Here is a 15610-nt window from a genome sequence, read left to right as displayed (position 1 = left end):
TCACACTCACAGCCCTGCCAGACTACCACTGCATCAAACTCTTGCTGCCACTGTAGCTGCTGTCGCCCCTTAGCTTGAAATCGATGCCACCTCTCCACCTGCGGATGCTGCCAGTAACCAGGACTTCCTGCTTGATGTTCACTCTGCCTGTTTCTATCATATAAGCGCCCCCTTTCTGTGTATAACTTGCGTGAGACTCTGTTGGCTTATTGGGGAGGGCCTCCACTAATAAAACTGGCATTGTGGAGAGACACAACGTGTGAGTGACTCCTTTTGGAGATGCCCCCTTGCTTGTAACACCTCTTCTTTCTATGGGGCATGAGAGGGCCTAAGTGACATATTACTGTGGCTTGACCAGAAAAGTCCATGCTGGTTGATTAAGATTGTTTCTAGCCCTGGCTGGTTAGAGTGTTGGCCCTCGGGCCAAAGGGTCTCAGGTTCAATTCCTGGTCAAGGGCACGTACCTAGGTTGCAGGTCCGGGTCAGAGTCATGCAGGAGGCAACCAACTGATGTGTCTCTCTCATATCAATGTTTCTTTCTCTCTCTCTCTCTCTTTCTCTCTCTCCCCCTCCCTGCCTTCCACTCTAGCTAAAAATTAATGGAAAAATATTCTTGGGTGAGGATTAACAACAACAAAAAAGATTATTTCTGAGGGAGGTTGAAATACAATTAGATCAGGTATTAAATCTGGATTTGGTATCATGGGTTTTTAGCAGGAGTGGTGCCATTTTGGGCCTGTGTTTTTTCTTCTTTAACAGTATAGGTAAATAAAATAGTGACCATTTATTGATCATTGTTGAAGCTGGTAAATGGGTACATGGGGTTCATTATACTTTTCTATTTTTGTGTGTGTTTGAAAATTCCCATTAAAAAAAAAAAAAAAGGCAAGAAAAAAAGAAATCACTCAGTATGAATCCCTTTATCAGCCATTTCTAAGAGTTGGTTTGGATGACAGGGCTCTGCCACTAACAAGCTTCATGACTTTGGGCAAGTCCCTCCACGTCTTAGGGACTCAGCTCACCCATCTGAAAAATGTGGCCTTTCGGTGATATTTCTCTTGGGAGCCTAAGAAGCTAGCAGGGGCTGTGGGCTTGCAGAGAGGTGCCTAAGGGCCTTGGTGGGGGGAGGATGCAGTAGTCAAAGCAACATGAACTTTAACCTCAGCTCTGACACTGTGATCTCTGTCACTGCTTATCTATAAAAATGATATTCTTTTTTTTTTTTTTAATTCTCACCAAGGATATTTTCCCATTTATCTTCAGATAGAGTGGGAGGGAGAGAGAGAAACAGCGCCATGAGAGAGACACATCGACTAATTGTCTCTGGCAGGTCCCCAACCCAAGGAAACTGAGGTTCGTGCCCTTGACTGGACTCAAACCCAGGACCAGAATCCAACGCACGACTTGGTCCTCGGGCTGACGCCCTAACCGCTGTCAAACCAGCCAGGGCTAAAAAGGATACTCTTATCTCATTAGTGGGAAGGTTAAATAAATTAACAGTAGCCAGAGTCTGGCACGGTGGGCTGGGACATACTCAACAAATACTAGTTTCCCTGGCCCAGCAGTGTTCGTCCAGGGCTGTCTCACACGCTCCTCCACCGCACTGGGTCCAAAGTGCAAAAGGTAAGCAACGACCCACCGCCAAGTTCGCGCACAGCGCCCTCGCGCGTCCAGCGCTGAAACTGCCAGACCCGACTGCCCATCAGCCCCCGCGACTCCTCCGCGTCCGCGCCTGCGCAGAGGCGCCGCCCCCGAAGTTTGTTGTTGTTGAGACCAGCGTCTGGGTGGCCGGCGGCGCTACCATGGCGGTGCGACAGGCGCTGGGACGGGGCCTGCAGCTAGGTCGAGCGCTGCTGCTGCGCTTCACGGCCAAGCCTGGCCCGGCCTACGGCTGGGGGCGGCCCGAGCGACCGGGTCCCGCGGCGGCCCGGGGCCGCGGAGAGCGCCCAGACCAGGTCGCGGGACACGGCGCGGAGCCGCGCAGGCTCGGGCTCGGGCTCCCCGACCGCTACCGCTTCTTCCGCCAGTCGGTGGCGGGGCTGGCGGCGCGACTCCAGCGCCAGTTCGTGGTGCGGGCCCGGGGCTGCGCGGGCCCTTGCGGCCGGGCCGTCTTTCTGGCCTTCGGGCTGGGGCTGGGCCTGGTGGAGGAGAAGCAGGCGGAGGGCCGGCGGGCGGCCTCGGCCTGTCAGGAGATCCAGGTGAGCGGCGGCGGCGCCGGGCGGGGCTGGGGGCGGGGCTGGGGCGGGGCCCTGAGTGTTGTGGGGGCGGGGCCGGGAGGCATTTGGTGACAGAAGCCCTGAATTGAGGCAAGATGTATCCTCCCCAGCCCCAGAAATTCCTTGGACATCACCCGTTCAGGCTCATTTTCAGTGTTACTGATCTTCTGGAATGGAGACAGCACCTCACATTTGTCATACTGTTTTCCCTCCCTCAAACATCGTGTTTTGGAAGATACGCCGCTAATTATACCTGCTGTTGCACCATTGCTGATGGCTTTGTGTAAAGTTTTAAAAATTTAATGACAAATCATAACACACTGTTCCCGAGGTAGTTGTCATCCCCAGTTTGTGGATAAGGAAACGTTCTCAGAGAGGTAAAACTACTTGCTCGAAGTCACACAGCTAATAAAGAATAGCGCCCCACGTCTGACGCCCCGAAGCCTGTGCCCTTCAGCACCGAGCCAGGCTGCCTCCACCGCTTAGCCAGACAGTTGGTTACAGCTGAAGCCAAAGTAAACGGCAACAGCAGGAGACAGCATCACACCTAACGGATTTTAGGTAACCTGTGTGGCGTTATCAGGAGTGAGTGGATATGTAGGGGTTCTTAGGCTTTTTAAAAATGCTTAAAATAGTTCAGAGACCTCTTTCTACTCTACTAAAATCGGTGGAAGTCAGGGTTTTCCAGAGGAATAGAACCAATAGGATGTGTTTATAGAAAAGGAGATTTATTTTAAGGAATTGGTCCTCCAGTTCTGGAGGCTGGCAAGTCTAAAATCTTCAGGATAGGTAGACAGGCTGGAGACCACCCAGGCAAGAACCATTGTTGCAGGTAAAGCTGAGGGTCATCTGCTGGAAGAATTCCCTCCTCTTCCAGGGAGATCAGTCTTCTGCCTGGGGTTTGGAGCCACAGACTGAGTACAGCCCCTGCCTGCAATTTACAGTTGAGGGACGAGGGGCTGGAAGATGGAGTGACTTGCCCAAGGACATAGCTGGGTAAGGACCACGCAGTGCCTCCCGTTTCCTGGTTTCCAGCCCAGTTCTTGTTACTCAGCACTGCAGCTCTGGCTAGTTTGGGGTGACAGGTGACATCTGGCCTAGTCCCCAGGCACTGCCCTTGTCTTTTGCAATGGCTTAACTGGCAGAAGCCAAGGGTGGGAAACTTGATAATCCTGCTTAGAATTATGGAAGCTTTTTTTTTTTTAACTGAGGAGCTCGATCCTCCTAAGCTTACCATCTACACGTCCTTTTCTCACTTCACCTTCCTGTGTCTTAAATTTTTTAATTAGTTGACAATTAGTTTTTAAAATTCAGGTGTTTGCTTTCTTTAGGGGAAACAAATCACCAGGTCTGGCACCTCTACTGCTAAAATTCCTTCTGGTATCAGAGTAGAATAGTGGCTGCTCCTTTTAGATGGGGGCATACGGAGGGGGGAGGGGATTCAGTTATAAAACAGGCAAAAGACATGTATATTTTACCAAGAGGAGATACAGATGTCACATATGTATATGAAAAGATGTTCAACGTCACTAGCAATTAGGGAAGTGTAGGTAAAAAACACCATGTGATATCACTGCATACTTACTGGAACAGTTAAAAAAAATAGTGATTATACCAAATGCTGGTGAGGATGCAGAAAAGCTGGACTGCTGGTGAGACTATAAAATGCTATAAACACTCTTAAAAACAGCAGTTTCTTTAAAAAACAAACAAACAAACATGCATTACCACATGACCTAGCCATTGCAGTCTTGGGCATTTACCCAGAGCAATGAAAACATGTTTACACAGAAACCTGTATGTGAGTAGCTGATGTGGAAAACAGCATGGCAGCTCTCCCCCAGAATAAAAACAGAATTATCATGTGATACAGCAATTCTGCTTCTTGGTGTATACACAAAAGAATTGAAAGCAGGGACTCGAACAGGTATTTGTGTATGTATGTTCATAGCAGCCTTATTCACAATAGGTAAAATGTGGAAGCAACCCAAATGCCCATCAATGGATGAATGGATAAGCGAAATATGGTAAACACACACAATGGAGTATTATTCAGCCTTAAAAAGGAAGGAGATTCTGACACATGCTACAACATGGATGAACCTTGGGAACGTTATGCTAGGTGAAATAAGCCAGTCACAAAATGACAAATACTGTAGGGTTTCACTCATACGAAGTTCATAGAGACAGAAAGTAGGATGGGACTAGCAGGGACTGGAAGGAAAAGGGATGGGGAGTTATTGTTTAATGGGTATAGAATTTAAGTTTTGCAAGATGAAAAAAGTTCTGGAGCTAGATAATGGTGATGGTCACACAACAATGTGAATGTACTTAATGCCACTGAACTGTACACTTAAAAATAGTTAAAATGGTCAGTTTTATGTTTTGTTTTGTTTTTTTATCCTCACCCGAGGACATTTTTCCATTTTTTTGTTCAGATAGGGAGAGAGAGGAATTGAGAGAGAGAGAAACATCGACGTGAAAGGGACACATTGAGCGGTTGCCACCCGCACAGCCAACCAGGGCCGGGGACAAACTGCAACCAAGGTACGTGCCCTTAGCGGGAACCAAACCCGGGTCTCTCTGGACCTCAGGCCGACGCTCTAACCGCTGAGCCAAACTGGTCAGGGTGGTCAGTTTTATGTTTTTAATTTTTGTTTTTCTCTGTTGATTAGAGAGAGAGAAGCATCAGTGAGAGAGAACATCGATTGGCCTCCTCCTGCATGCCCCCCACTGGGGACTGGGCCCACAACCTGGGCATGTGCCCTAGGCGGGAATCAAACTGTCGACCTCTTGGTGCATGGGTTGATGCTCAACCACTGAGCCTCGCTGGCTGGGCAATAATAATTTTTAAATCCTGTCGTGAATCTTAGCAGCAGCATTCATAATAGCAAAATTTCCAAATGCCCTTCAAGTTAAACAAACTGGTATATCCATACAATGAAATACTAAGCAATAACAAGGAATTAACTATTGATGCAGATAACAATCTAAATGAACCTCAAGGGCATTATGCTTAGTGAAAAAAGTCAGTCTCAAAAGGTTATACTGTGTGATTCCACTTGTATATTATTCTTTAAATAACAAAAGTAGAGATGGAGAACAGACCAGTGGAAACCAGGGGATAGGGATGGGCTGGGGGTGGTGCAAATTCAAAGAGGTAACACAGTTCTTTTGTGGTGATGGCACAGTTCTGTATCCTGATGTGGTGGTGATTATACAGATCTGTTCATGGGATACAACTACATGGAGCTACACACACACCAATGAGTGCCTGCCACAGAATCCTGCCCATCCACAGCTCCTGGTAACCATCCAGTAGCTGCCTGCCAAGGTCTTTGCAGAGAGCTGTCTCCATCACCAGAAACCTCCAACATTGTGCTGGGTGCTTGACAGGCAGCAAAGGAGTAGTATGTGTCAGCTGCAGAATGTGGAAGTTCTGACCTCTTAATTATGTTCATTGGTGAGCTGTCTCTGATGCAATCATGTGACAGAGTTTGGGAAAAATTATTCTGAATAATGAGAGAGAGAAGCAGGATGGCCTGAGCTCAGGTTGAGCAGTGAAACCTAATTGGGTTATGATTTTAATAGCTCTCAGTCTTGTCATTGAAGACCTTGCCCCACTATATTTCTCCTTCCCCATTTCCTGTCACTTGAGCCCTACTTGTCTCCCTCATTCATGGTGCATGCTGTTTTTCCCCATAGGCAATTTTTACCCAGAAAAACAAGCTGCTTCCTGACCCACTGGACACTAGGCGCTGGCAGGGCTTCCAGCTGGAGGAGTATCTAATAGGGCAGTCCATTGGCAAGGGCTGCAGTGCTGCTGTGTATGAAGCCACCATGCCTGTGTTGCCCCGGAACCTGGAGGTGGCAAAGAGCATCCGGCTTCTTCCAGAGAGAGCCCCAGATATCATCCCACCAGAAGAGGAGGGGCGAGCTCCACAGCCCCGTGCTTTTCCCTTAGCCATCAAGATGATGTGGAACATCTCGGTAAGGATGGGCCTACCATCTTCAAAGTGCCACTCTTGGGGGACCTGATGCTGCTTTTCCCAGGAATTAGATAGGGAAAGCCTGATTCTTCACAGTCCACCTGCCTATGTAGTTAGGCTTCCTCACCCTCTCACACAGGAGTGAGGTGGCATGTCTCAAAACGTAATATGCCCACGAATCACCCGAGGATTGGCAGATTCTGATCAGCAGGTGTGGGGTGGGGCCTGAGATGCCCCACCAGGTGATGCCCATGCTGCTGGTCTGTGAAACACACTTTGAGTAGCAAGTGCCTAAACCATTGGTTTCTCACCTGGCAGTCCTAGCTGGTCAGTTAGTTAATTTTGGGACTGACTGACCACCATCCTCCCCCCTTCCCTTGACCTGCCTCACTGGAGAGGAGGAGCCACACTCCTTAACTCTAAACTCACCTTGCACCTCACCTCCAGATCAGAGGCTTGCTTGTCACCACCCTGCTGTCAACTCTTGGAGGACTCCAGGCTTTCGGAAATTGAGTATATTCCCCCTGACAAAAACAGATTTCTGTCTATTGGGAGTAATTTCTTCTTTTGTAAATACCCAAGGATATTTTTCCATTGATTTTCAGATAGAGTGAAAGGGAAGGAGGGAGAGAGAGAGAAATATCGATATGAGATACACACATCAATTAGTTGCCTCTCACAGGATCCCAACCAGGGCTGGGGATCGAACCTGCAACTCAAGCACATGCCCTTGACCAGGAATCAAACCTGTGACCCTTTGGTCCATGGGCCGAGGCTCTAATCACTGAGCAAAACTGGCCCGGGCAGGTTATCTGATCTTGAAGATGAAAACCAATTCTAGGCAGTACCTTTTCTGGTCTGGATTATGAGGAGGGCTTGGACTTGGCATTCTGCTTGGGTGTGTATAACTCTAGATTCATTATAGATATGTGTTTCAGGCTGGCTCCTCCAGCGAAGCCATCTTGAGCACAATGAGCCAGGAGCTAGTCCCAGCTAGTCGAGTGGCCTTGGCTGGGGAGTATGGAGAAGTCACTTACAGGTAAGTGCCCATCTGCCCACCAGACTGACTATGAGTTCTTTGAGAGCAAAACCATTGTCTGTATCCTCAGCACTCAGCAGTGTCTGACACGCAGCCAGTAGTAAATGCTTACTGAATGACGTAGTGATGGATTTTCAGTTGGTGGGTAATTGGGAAAGATTGTGGATCATCTGCCGATGAACACTGGAGTGGGAAGAGAGGGCCGTCCCCAAATGCCCAATTCAGAAAGTGGAAAATTGATCCGATTTCTGATTCTTCTGAAGTAATGCCCAGGTGGAGCACCAGCTCTCCATACCAACTGAACTCTGCCCCCAGAAGAGGTAACTTACATTCATTCCTCTGGTAGCTGCAGTGCACCTGAGGTGCCAAGACATTTAAAAGAAAAAAAAGTGGCCTGTCCTCCAAGAGTTCTCCATGGGGACGGACATGTCAGGTGTCGTAAGTTCTCGAATGGTGTATGCTCAGGTGCTGAGGGAGCCCAGAGGAGTATGTGTGGCAGTGTGGGGCCATTCAGAAAGGCCTCTTGAAGGGACAGTTTGTGCTGCTTTTTGAAGGGTGAATCGCATTAGCTCAGCAAAGCAGTAGGAAAGGAGGCATTGTTCCCAGGAAAGAGCGGTGAGGGCAGCCCGCTGACAGGGCTGTGTAAGTCCCATGTGACAAAGGCCTGTGTGCTTACTGGAACATCCGTAGACCACCAGGAGAGGTGAGCCTGCTGCAGTTTTGGTAATTTACTAAGGGTTGAGTTATAGATCTAGTTCTGTCAGAAGCAGGAAGGTAGAAATAGGGACTTAAAGAACTATACATGAAAAACCCTTTCCATTGCTTGGAAGGCTCCAGTATAACTGAGGGTCCGGGCAGGTCTGTGGGCTCAGCACAGCCTCTTCTCCTGCCTCCTTTGTAGGGAAAAGTGGACCACTGAATGTCAGCTGCCTTTGGGGACCTAAAGTTATCATGGTGTCAGCTTCAGCTGCTGACAGGGTGCTGTGAGCACTGATGTCTGCCGCAGAGCCCTGCCCAGACCTCTCATCTGAAATAGTCCCTGCCACTCTCCAGTCCCTTGCCCGGCCTTAGTTTCTTCTCAGCGCATTGATCACTATCTCAGCATAAATCCTAGATGTCTTTTGTCTGTTCACTCTCTCTTAAGCTGTACTATATGCTGTCTGAGGCTAAGGCTTTTAAGTTTTGTTTCCTGCATTCCCCCACAGCTCATTGTCTGCTGAATGTGGCTGAAGGTCTGTTACCTAAAGTACTGGTAACATCTTAACACTGTCTCAGGAGACACACTCTTCCCTGAGAGCACCCTGGGCCTATTGCTACTGAGCCTTTTTGCTCATCTGGGGACCTCAGATTCGGCTCTTTGCATCTGTTCTCCTTGCTTCTTGTCCCACCTGATTTCTGATGTCATCCCATTTACATGCTATGCTCCGCCACACTGGATTCCTGCTGCCCTTCCCCAAGGCACCAGGCTCCTCCAGGACTGTTGTCTCTGCATGCAGGTAACTACTGAGCTGCCCTCCCGACAGCCTCGTCCCATTCCAGGTGTCACTTCAAACACACCCACACGCAAATGTCCCCAGCACAGCCACACTCTTCCTCTGGGCTCCTGTGACAACTGGGCAGAGCTTTCCCCTGTGGCACTGATAGCCTTGAGCCATGATCCAGATTCTTCCACTAGCCCCAGTGGCCCAGGGGTACAATGCCTTGACTCTTGATTGCACAGAACAGGGCCCAGGGGGGTGGACTGAAGAGAAAGAGCAGTAGAAGGCCACATGTGGACTCGCTCTACAAAGCTCGGGAACCGAGGCAGCTCGGAGGACAGGGCAGGCATCGTGTTCCCAGAGATTGTCTTGATGTCTCTGGGCTTCTGCTCCATTCTCTTCTCTCTGCCACCCGTGTTCTTACTTCTTACCCCCTGGCTCTTGTTTCTGCACACCTTTGACTTGCACACCTCCTTGGCATCCAGGGCCCCAAGCAAATCTCATGTCCTTTCACCAGCTCCACTGCTGACTGCCAGGTCACTGCCGTGTTTCCTCACTCGTACCCCTCAAAGAGAGAATCTGACTAGCCCCTTCCCTTTTCCTGCCAACCATTGGGATCTCAGATATGGCCAGGCTCATTGCCCTTGGGTCAGGTACTACCCTTAGTCCAGTCATCTTTGGTTGAGAGGCTGAGCTGGTACACAGAAGGCCGTCACAATAAAAAACATGGCCCCGTGTCTCAGCAGGGCTGTGGATGTGGGGCTCCTGGAGGAAGAGGGTCGGGAGGGCAGGCAGGTGACAGCTCTAATACCAACTGTCTGTGTTCGTTCGTTCGTTCGTTCATTCATTCATTCATTCATTCATTCATTCAGTAAAGGTTTATTGAGCTTATACTCCACACCAAGTGTTACTACAAGAACTTAGAATCAGATTCTAGGTCCTTTCTTTACAAGTATTACCAGCCTTATAAGGTATGTTACTACCTTTTGCACTTGAGACTGAACCCAGAGAAGATAAGTAACTTGGCCAAGTGACAGACCTGGAACCCAAACCCAGGCAGTCTGATTTCAGGGGCTCTTAACCACTGTGTCTGCCACGTGGGATGATAGATGGATGGGTAGAAGGAAAGATGGACAGACGGACGGATGGAAGAAAAGAAAAGATGGACTGGTGGAGGCATCGAATGTGATGAGTCATCTTAATGAGTTTTCCCTCTAACACCAGGCTCTGCACCTGGAACACAGCAGATCTACAGTAAATAGTTGATAAGTGAATGGCGGCAATTATTGTGGCTTTAGATGATCTTTCCGACTGTTATCTGTTACTGGCCTCATGTTTGTCCCTTTTGACTGAAACAGAAAATCCAAAGGAGGTCCCAAGCAACTGGCTCCTCACCCTAACATCATCCGGGTGTTCCGCGCCTTCACCTCGTCTGTCCCACTGCTGCCAGGGGCCCTGGTCGACTACCCAGATGTGCTGCCTCCACGTCTTCACCCCGAAGGCCTGGGCCACGGGCGGACACTTTTCCTCGTTATGAAGAAGTAAGTGGCAGGAATATGGCAGGACCTGGAGTCAGTGAGAGCTGGTCCCTGCTTCTGTATACCTGGAGCCCCTGGGGTCACAGGGAAGAGGGTCCTCGCCCTTTAGGAAATAAGGCCATGCCAAGGGCAGTTTCCCTGTAAGACGATTTTCCATGAAAACAATCCCATCTTCGTTTAGAACAGACTTTTCTCCCGGTGCCTTTAGTGCATTTGGCTGTTGTCCCTTCTCTATGGCTGCCTTATGTGTGTGTTTAGTTGGTTGGTTGGTTTTTAACACACACAATTCCTCCTCTTCTGTACCCCTAATACTGCTGTAATGGAAATTTTAAGGAAATGAGCATCTGTACTGTTACTTTCAACATGTAAGGCCCTGGCTCTTCCTAATTTCAGGATGGTGGGTGGAAACAAATACTTGGGGCAAAAAAGAAATTTAAAAAGCTCCAGGGGAAAAAAATAAAAGCTCCAGGAAGAAGAGGAAAGGCCACCATCCTAATAGTAAATAGGATGCTAGAGAATGTCAGTGCATGATAGTCAGAGGCCCTGTCACCCTCTCCACCAGCTACCCCTGTACCCTGCGCCAGTACCTTCGGGAGAACACCCCAAGTCCCCGTCTCGCCACCATGATGATCTTGCAGCTCTTGGAAGGAGTAGATCATCTGGTTCAACAGGGTGTCGCACACAGAGACCTAAAATCTGACAACATCCTCGTGGAGCTGGACGCAGGTAGGTGCCTGGCCACACCTCGGAGCTCTCCAGGGGGCAGTAGGCCCGAGGTCTGGGAACATAGGTCCTTTTTGGTTTTTATGTTCTAAGTTGTTGTGTCTAAATTTAGCTCTATACACAAGACATGAGCATTCTCTCCTTAAAAGTGGAGGTTTTTGTTCTCTGTGGGATTTGTGGAATGATAGTTAACACCCCCAAGTTCCTTTCTGATGCCCACTTACAGGATGACCCTAGTGGTGGAAGTTTTATTGAATAAAGGAAAAGAGAGGTAGACTTGAGCCCAACATAAGAAAGAGTTTAAATCTGAAAGCTGTCCAAATGTAAGCCCAGTTGCCTCTGGAAATAATGAGTTCCCCATCACTGAAAGCATTCAAGTAGAAGCTAGATGGTTAGTAGTTTGGGGATATGGTAAAGTAGATTCATACATCTGATCACTTTTGATCTAAATTTAAAATAAACAAACATGGCGCAGCTGGTGTGGCTCACTGGTTGAGTGTCAACCCATGCACCAAGAGGCTACCGGTTCCATTCCCTGTCAGGACATGTGCCTAGGTTGTGGGCCCGATCCCCAGTGGGGAGTGTGCAGGAGGCAGCCAATTGATGTTTCTCTCTCTCTCTCTAAAATAAATGAAGAAAAACATTTTTAAATAAACATGTACCTCCGGCTGGTGGTGCTCAGTGGTTAGAGCATCAGCCCATGCTCTGAAGTCTCAGGTTCGATTCCCAGTCAAGGGCGCATACCTGGGTTGCAGGTTCGTTCCCCTGCCCCAACTATGCAGGAGGTAACCAATCAATGTGTCTCTCACATTGCCCCCCCCCCCAAATCAATGAAGATTAACATCCAAAAAAGTAAACATGCAGTTAAATTACCAGAGGAACTGGCTTTTTAAAGGAAGTCTGTGTAAATCCTTTTACAAATAACTAATTCCTAACACACCGATTTCTTAGGTTTGGATTTGGGGTTTCAAGTTCAAAGAAAAAACTGTTGGGGTATAAGGGTTCTTAGAGTTCACACAACCTGTCGAGTAAATTTAGAGCATTACTTCAGTCTTGGGACAGGTCCAATTACTTCATTATTTACATTGATCCAAACTTTTATCCAGTTTGTTCGGCTTTGTCAGGGAGCCTGTATTTTCCTGAGGCCTTTCTGTATTCGTGTAGCTGGCCTTCCCGTTCAGCTCTCTGAGGAGCCCTCTCTGCTCTCCTGGACCAATGCTGAGTCCCCTTTAGCCCCTCTCACCTGTGTCTTGATGGTGGCTTTAGTGGGGACATAGGAGGGCCTCTCGGAGGAGAGACGGAGAAGCAGTCGCTTACTCTCCTGTCCCTTGCCCAGACGGCTGCCCCTGGCTGGTGATCGCGGACTTCGGCTGCTGCCTGGCTGATGAGCACGTAGGCCTGCAGTTGCCTTTCACCAGCTGCTATGTGGATCGGGGCGGAAACGGCTGCCTGATGGCTCCCGAGGTGAGCCCCGCTGAGATGTCATGCGCCTGAGCACCATCAGCAGACTCAGTGTTTCCACTGACAGAACAAGACCTGACACCTCATGATTTTCTCAACTCCTCCATCTTTTATGACCCGTAATTTGGCTGCAGTCCCTCCCTGCCACTTTGCTTTAATCTGGATCTCCCTCATGTTCCCAGGAGGAGATGCAGGTTTTGTCAGCACAAAGTCGACAGCCTAAGCAGATTCTTCTGGGTCTGAGCTACAACTCACTCCAATTCTGGGTTCCTTGGGACAGAGTTCAGATTAGCCCATGAGTCAGGTGGCATGCAGAAGCACGAATAGCTTAGAAACACCAGCAACATGACTGCTCACCCATTGTTTTCCGAGCAGGTGTCCACAGCCTGCCCTGGCCCCAGGGTGGTGATTGACTACAGCAAGGCTGACACCTGGGCAGTGGGAGCGCTTGCCTACGAAATCTTCGGCCTCCCCAATCCTTTTTATGGCCAGGACGGAGCCCACCTTGAAAGCCGAAGTTACCAAGAGGCTCAGCTGCCTGCACTGCCTGAGTCAGTGCCTCTACACGTGAGACAGCTGGTGAGGTCACTGCTGCGGCGGCAGGCCAGCAAGGTGAGGCCGTCCCCAGGTTTTGCAGGGGTTATACAGGTAGAAACCTCAGAGTAAAGATCAGGTTTGGGCAAGCACTAGAGTGACAGATGGCTCCTCTTACGAAGAGTAAAAGGTCAAGTACAGGAGGACCGGATAGAGTTTAATATGAATTGGATAGGGGAGCTAGCCACCAAATTAGTCAGAATTCCAGCAATTCAACTCTTCTTGGCTTTAGTTAAGTTACATAGAAGGGAAAAGATGCATTTTTAAGAAATGCCTAATGGAAATGTCATTTATGGAAACAACTGAGATCTGATGAGACAACAGACGTGAAAACATGTACGAGAGCAGGTCTGGACATTTTGAAATTACTGTAAAGGGCCCTGCCGGTTTGGCTCAGCGGTTGGAGCATCGGCCTGTGGTCCGGAGAGACCCGGGTTCGGTTCCCGCTAAGGGCATGTACCTCGGTTGCAGTTTGTCCCCGGCCCTGGTTGGTTGTGTGGGTGGCGACCACTCGATGTGTCCCTTTCACGTTGATGTTTCTCTCTCTCTCTGTTCCTCTCTCTCCCTCCCGCTCTACCTGAACAAAAACTGGAAAAATGTCCTCGGGTGAGGATGATAAAAAAAAAAAAAAAAAAAGATATTACTGTAAAGGAATCTAAAGGCTCACACATGTGAAGGCACAGTTGGTTGTGGCAGGTCCAGTTCAGGTGGCATGCTTAGTGGAAAGAGCAGAGGCAGACCAGGTTCAGATTCTCGTTCTTGCACTCACCTCTCACCATGCACAGTGCTGTCAGGGTCACAGCAGCTCGCTGCTCTCGGTTACTGAGAGATGCAGCTCCTCACTCCAGACAGTGCTCTCAGGGGGAAGCAGAACATGGGCCTTTCGTGACGGGGCGGCCCACTGGGAACACGCTGCCTCCAGGCAGATCTGTATACAAGGAAAAGCCTGGAGCATGGGTAGAGAGCAGCCAGTATGTGTCAGGAGAGTGAACGGTTTGGGAGGAGAGAGAAGGGTGGAGAAGAATTTGGTTGGGACCAGAGCAGGGAAGAGCCTGAAATGAGGATTCCTTACTACAGAGGGTTGTGGGCTGAACACTTGGTCACAGATGTTCTAAGCCTCAGCTTCCCTTCTTGTTGCAGAGACCATCTGCCCGAGTAGCTGCTAACGTGCTTCACTTAAGCCTCTGGGGTGAACATACTCTAGCCCTGAAGAATCTGAAACTAGACAAGATGATTGGCTGGCTCCTCCAGCAATCAGCGGCCACTCTGCTGGCCAACAGCCTTACAGAGGAGAGCTGTGTGGAAACAAAAATGAAGATGTTATTTCTGGCCAACCTGGAATATGAGGCTCTGTGGCAGGCAGCCCTCCTCCTCTGCTCCTGGAGGGCAGCCCTGTGATGGCTGATGTGGCTGACAAATTACTAAAAGAACTTGGCAGCATCTATGTCGTGATGGTCTGTGAATGCTGACAGAGGGGTTCTGAGGTGTGAGGGGAGGAGTCAGGAGAAAAGATGGCACAGAGAGGGCTGGTTAGCAGAAGAAAAGGCTTCTGGTTTGGCAAATGAGAGGAACAAGTTGAGTGAAGCTCACAGTCTATAGCTTTTAACTCCAGCTGTGTGATTTGGTTGCATCATATAACCTGTGTGGTCTAAATTTCTCTTACCTATAAAATGAAGAAACCACTCTAACCGGGAGTGGGCACACTTCCTCTAGAGCGCCCAATAGCAAATACCCAGGCTGTTGCAGACACTCACCATTCCTGTTGTAGCACAAAAGCAGCCTTAAATATGGAGACGAACAAGCGTGGCGGTGCCAGTAGTACAGTGTTAGTTATGGACACTGAAACCTGAGTCACTTAAATGCTCTTTTAAAAAATCATTTAAAAACGTAAAAACCATTTTTTGCTTGCAGGCAATACCAAAAATAGGCAGCAGGTTGGATTGGCCCACAGGCCAGTTTGCCAACCCCTGGTCTAGATGAATTCAAAGGACCTAACTCTAAAATGCACTAATCACTAGGCCCCTGTGTATGGATACTAAAACTGGTAAGATCTTTGCCTACAAATCCAAAGGGATGAGTTCTCTGCACCAGGCGACAAGATACACTCAGGTGTTAACTGCTGACCACAAAGCCCTACCTTATGCTCATGTTCTGTCTTCACAGACTTCTGAAGAGTAGATGGCTGGGCTGGGCTGTCATGAGGCTGGGCTGAGGAGGGTCCAGGCCAAGGCAGTGCTGTTAGTGGCACGGTTCCTGAGCCAAGGCAAACATGCACAGGTCAGTGTATTCAGACATCGGGATGAAGGGATGCAGGCCTGGAAGGTAGAGAGCCTTGCACTGCTGCTACAGAACTGAGTCTAGCAGAGCTAAAACGACCGATGGAATGAAGTAGAGATTAACAGCATAGTGTTTTAAACATGCCGATCTCCTCCTGACTCGCATTTTTTACAGGAATTGTGAAGAATTAAACGTGCATTTACAACTGCAGAATATGTATGTGCCTTGAATTATTTGGCTTTAAGACTGAATTTTTATACCACAAAGACACATTTTGGGGGCAGAGATCAACAAT

General features: G+C 48.9%; 1 protein-coding gene across 2 annotated transcripts; it reads left to right on the top strand.

The window, feature by feature from the left end:
• Nucleotides 1-1785: 1785 nt before the first annotated feature.
• PINK1 (PTEN induced kinase 1) lies at nucleotides 1786-15528 on the top strand. Of its 2 annotated transcripts, XM_036255379.1 has the most exons (8): nucleotides 1788-2198; nucleotides 5922-6206; nucleotides 7144-7244; nucleotides 10081-10263; nucleotides 10823-10986; nucleotides 12320-12447; nucleotides 12820-13056; nucleotides 14179-15528. In XM_036255379.1, exons 1-8 carry the CDS (start codon nucleotides 1803-1805, stop codon nucleotides 14434-14436), a joined length of 1752 nt encoding a protein of 583 aa, XP_036111272.1. In that variant the 5' UTR covers nucleotides 1788-1802; the 3' UTR covers nucleotides 14437-15528. The 2 variants fall into 2 exon arrangements, with proteins under 2 accessions (XP_036111273.1, XP_036111272.1); XM_036255380.1 differs by lacking the exon at nucleotides 12820-13056 and having other exon boundaries at nucleotides 1786-2198.
• Nucleotides 15529-15610: the final 82 nt, after the last annotated feature.

This window comes from Molossus molossus, unplaced genomic scaffold, assembly GCF_014108415.1.
Source record: "Molossus molossus isolate mMolMol1 unplaced genomic scaffold, mMolMol1.p scaffold_m16_p_12, whole genome shotgun sequence".
In the NCBI taxonomy this organism is placed as follows: Eukaryota; Metazoa; Chordata; class Mammalia; order Chiroptera; family Molossidae; genus Molossus; species Molossus molossus.
The sequence above is the reverse complement of the archived record's forward strand: the minus strand, read 5'-3'. Positions and strand labels throughout refer to the sequence as shown.

Bases quoted from the DNA above. Each gene is read 5' to 3' on its own strand.
- PINK1 (XM_036255379.1), top strand. From the start codon at position 1,803: ATGGCGGTGCGACAGGCGCTGGGACGGGGCCTGCAGCTAGGTCGAGCG. The intron at 2,199-5,921 runs GTGAGCGGCGGC...TTTTCCCCATAG, and splicing joins CGGCCTGTCAGGAGATCCAG to GCAATTTTTACCCAGAAAAA. The intron at 13,057-14,178 runs GTGAGGCCGTCC...TTCTTGTTGCAG, and splicing joins TGCGGCGGCAGGCCAGCAAG to AGACCATCTGCCCGAGTAGC.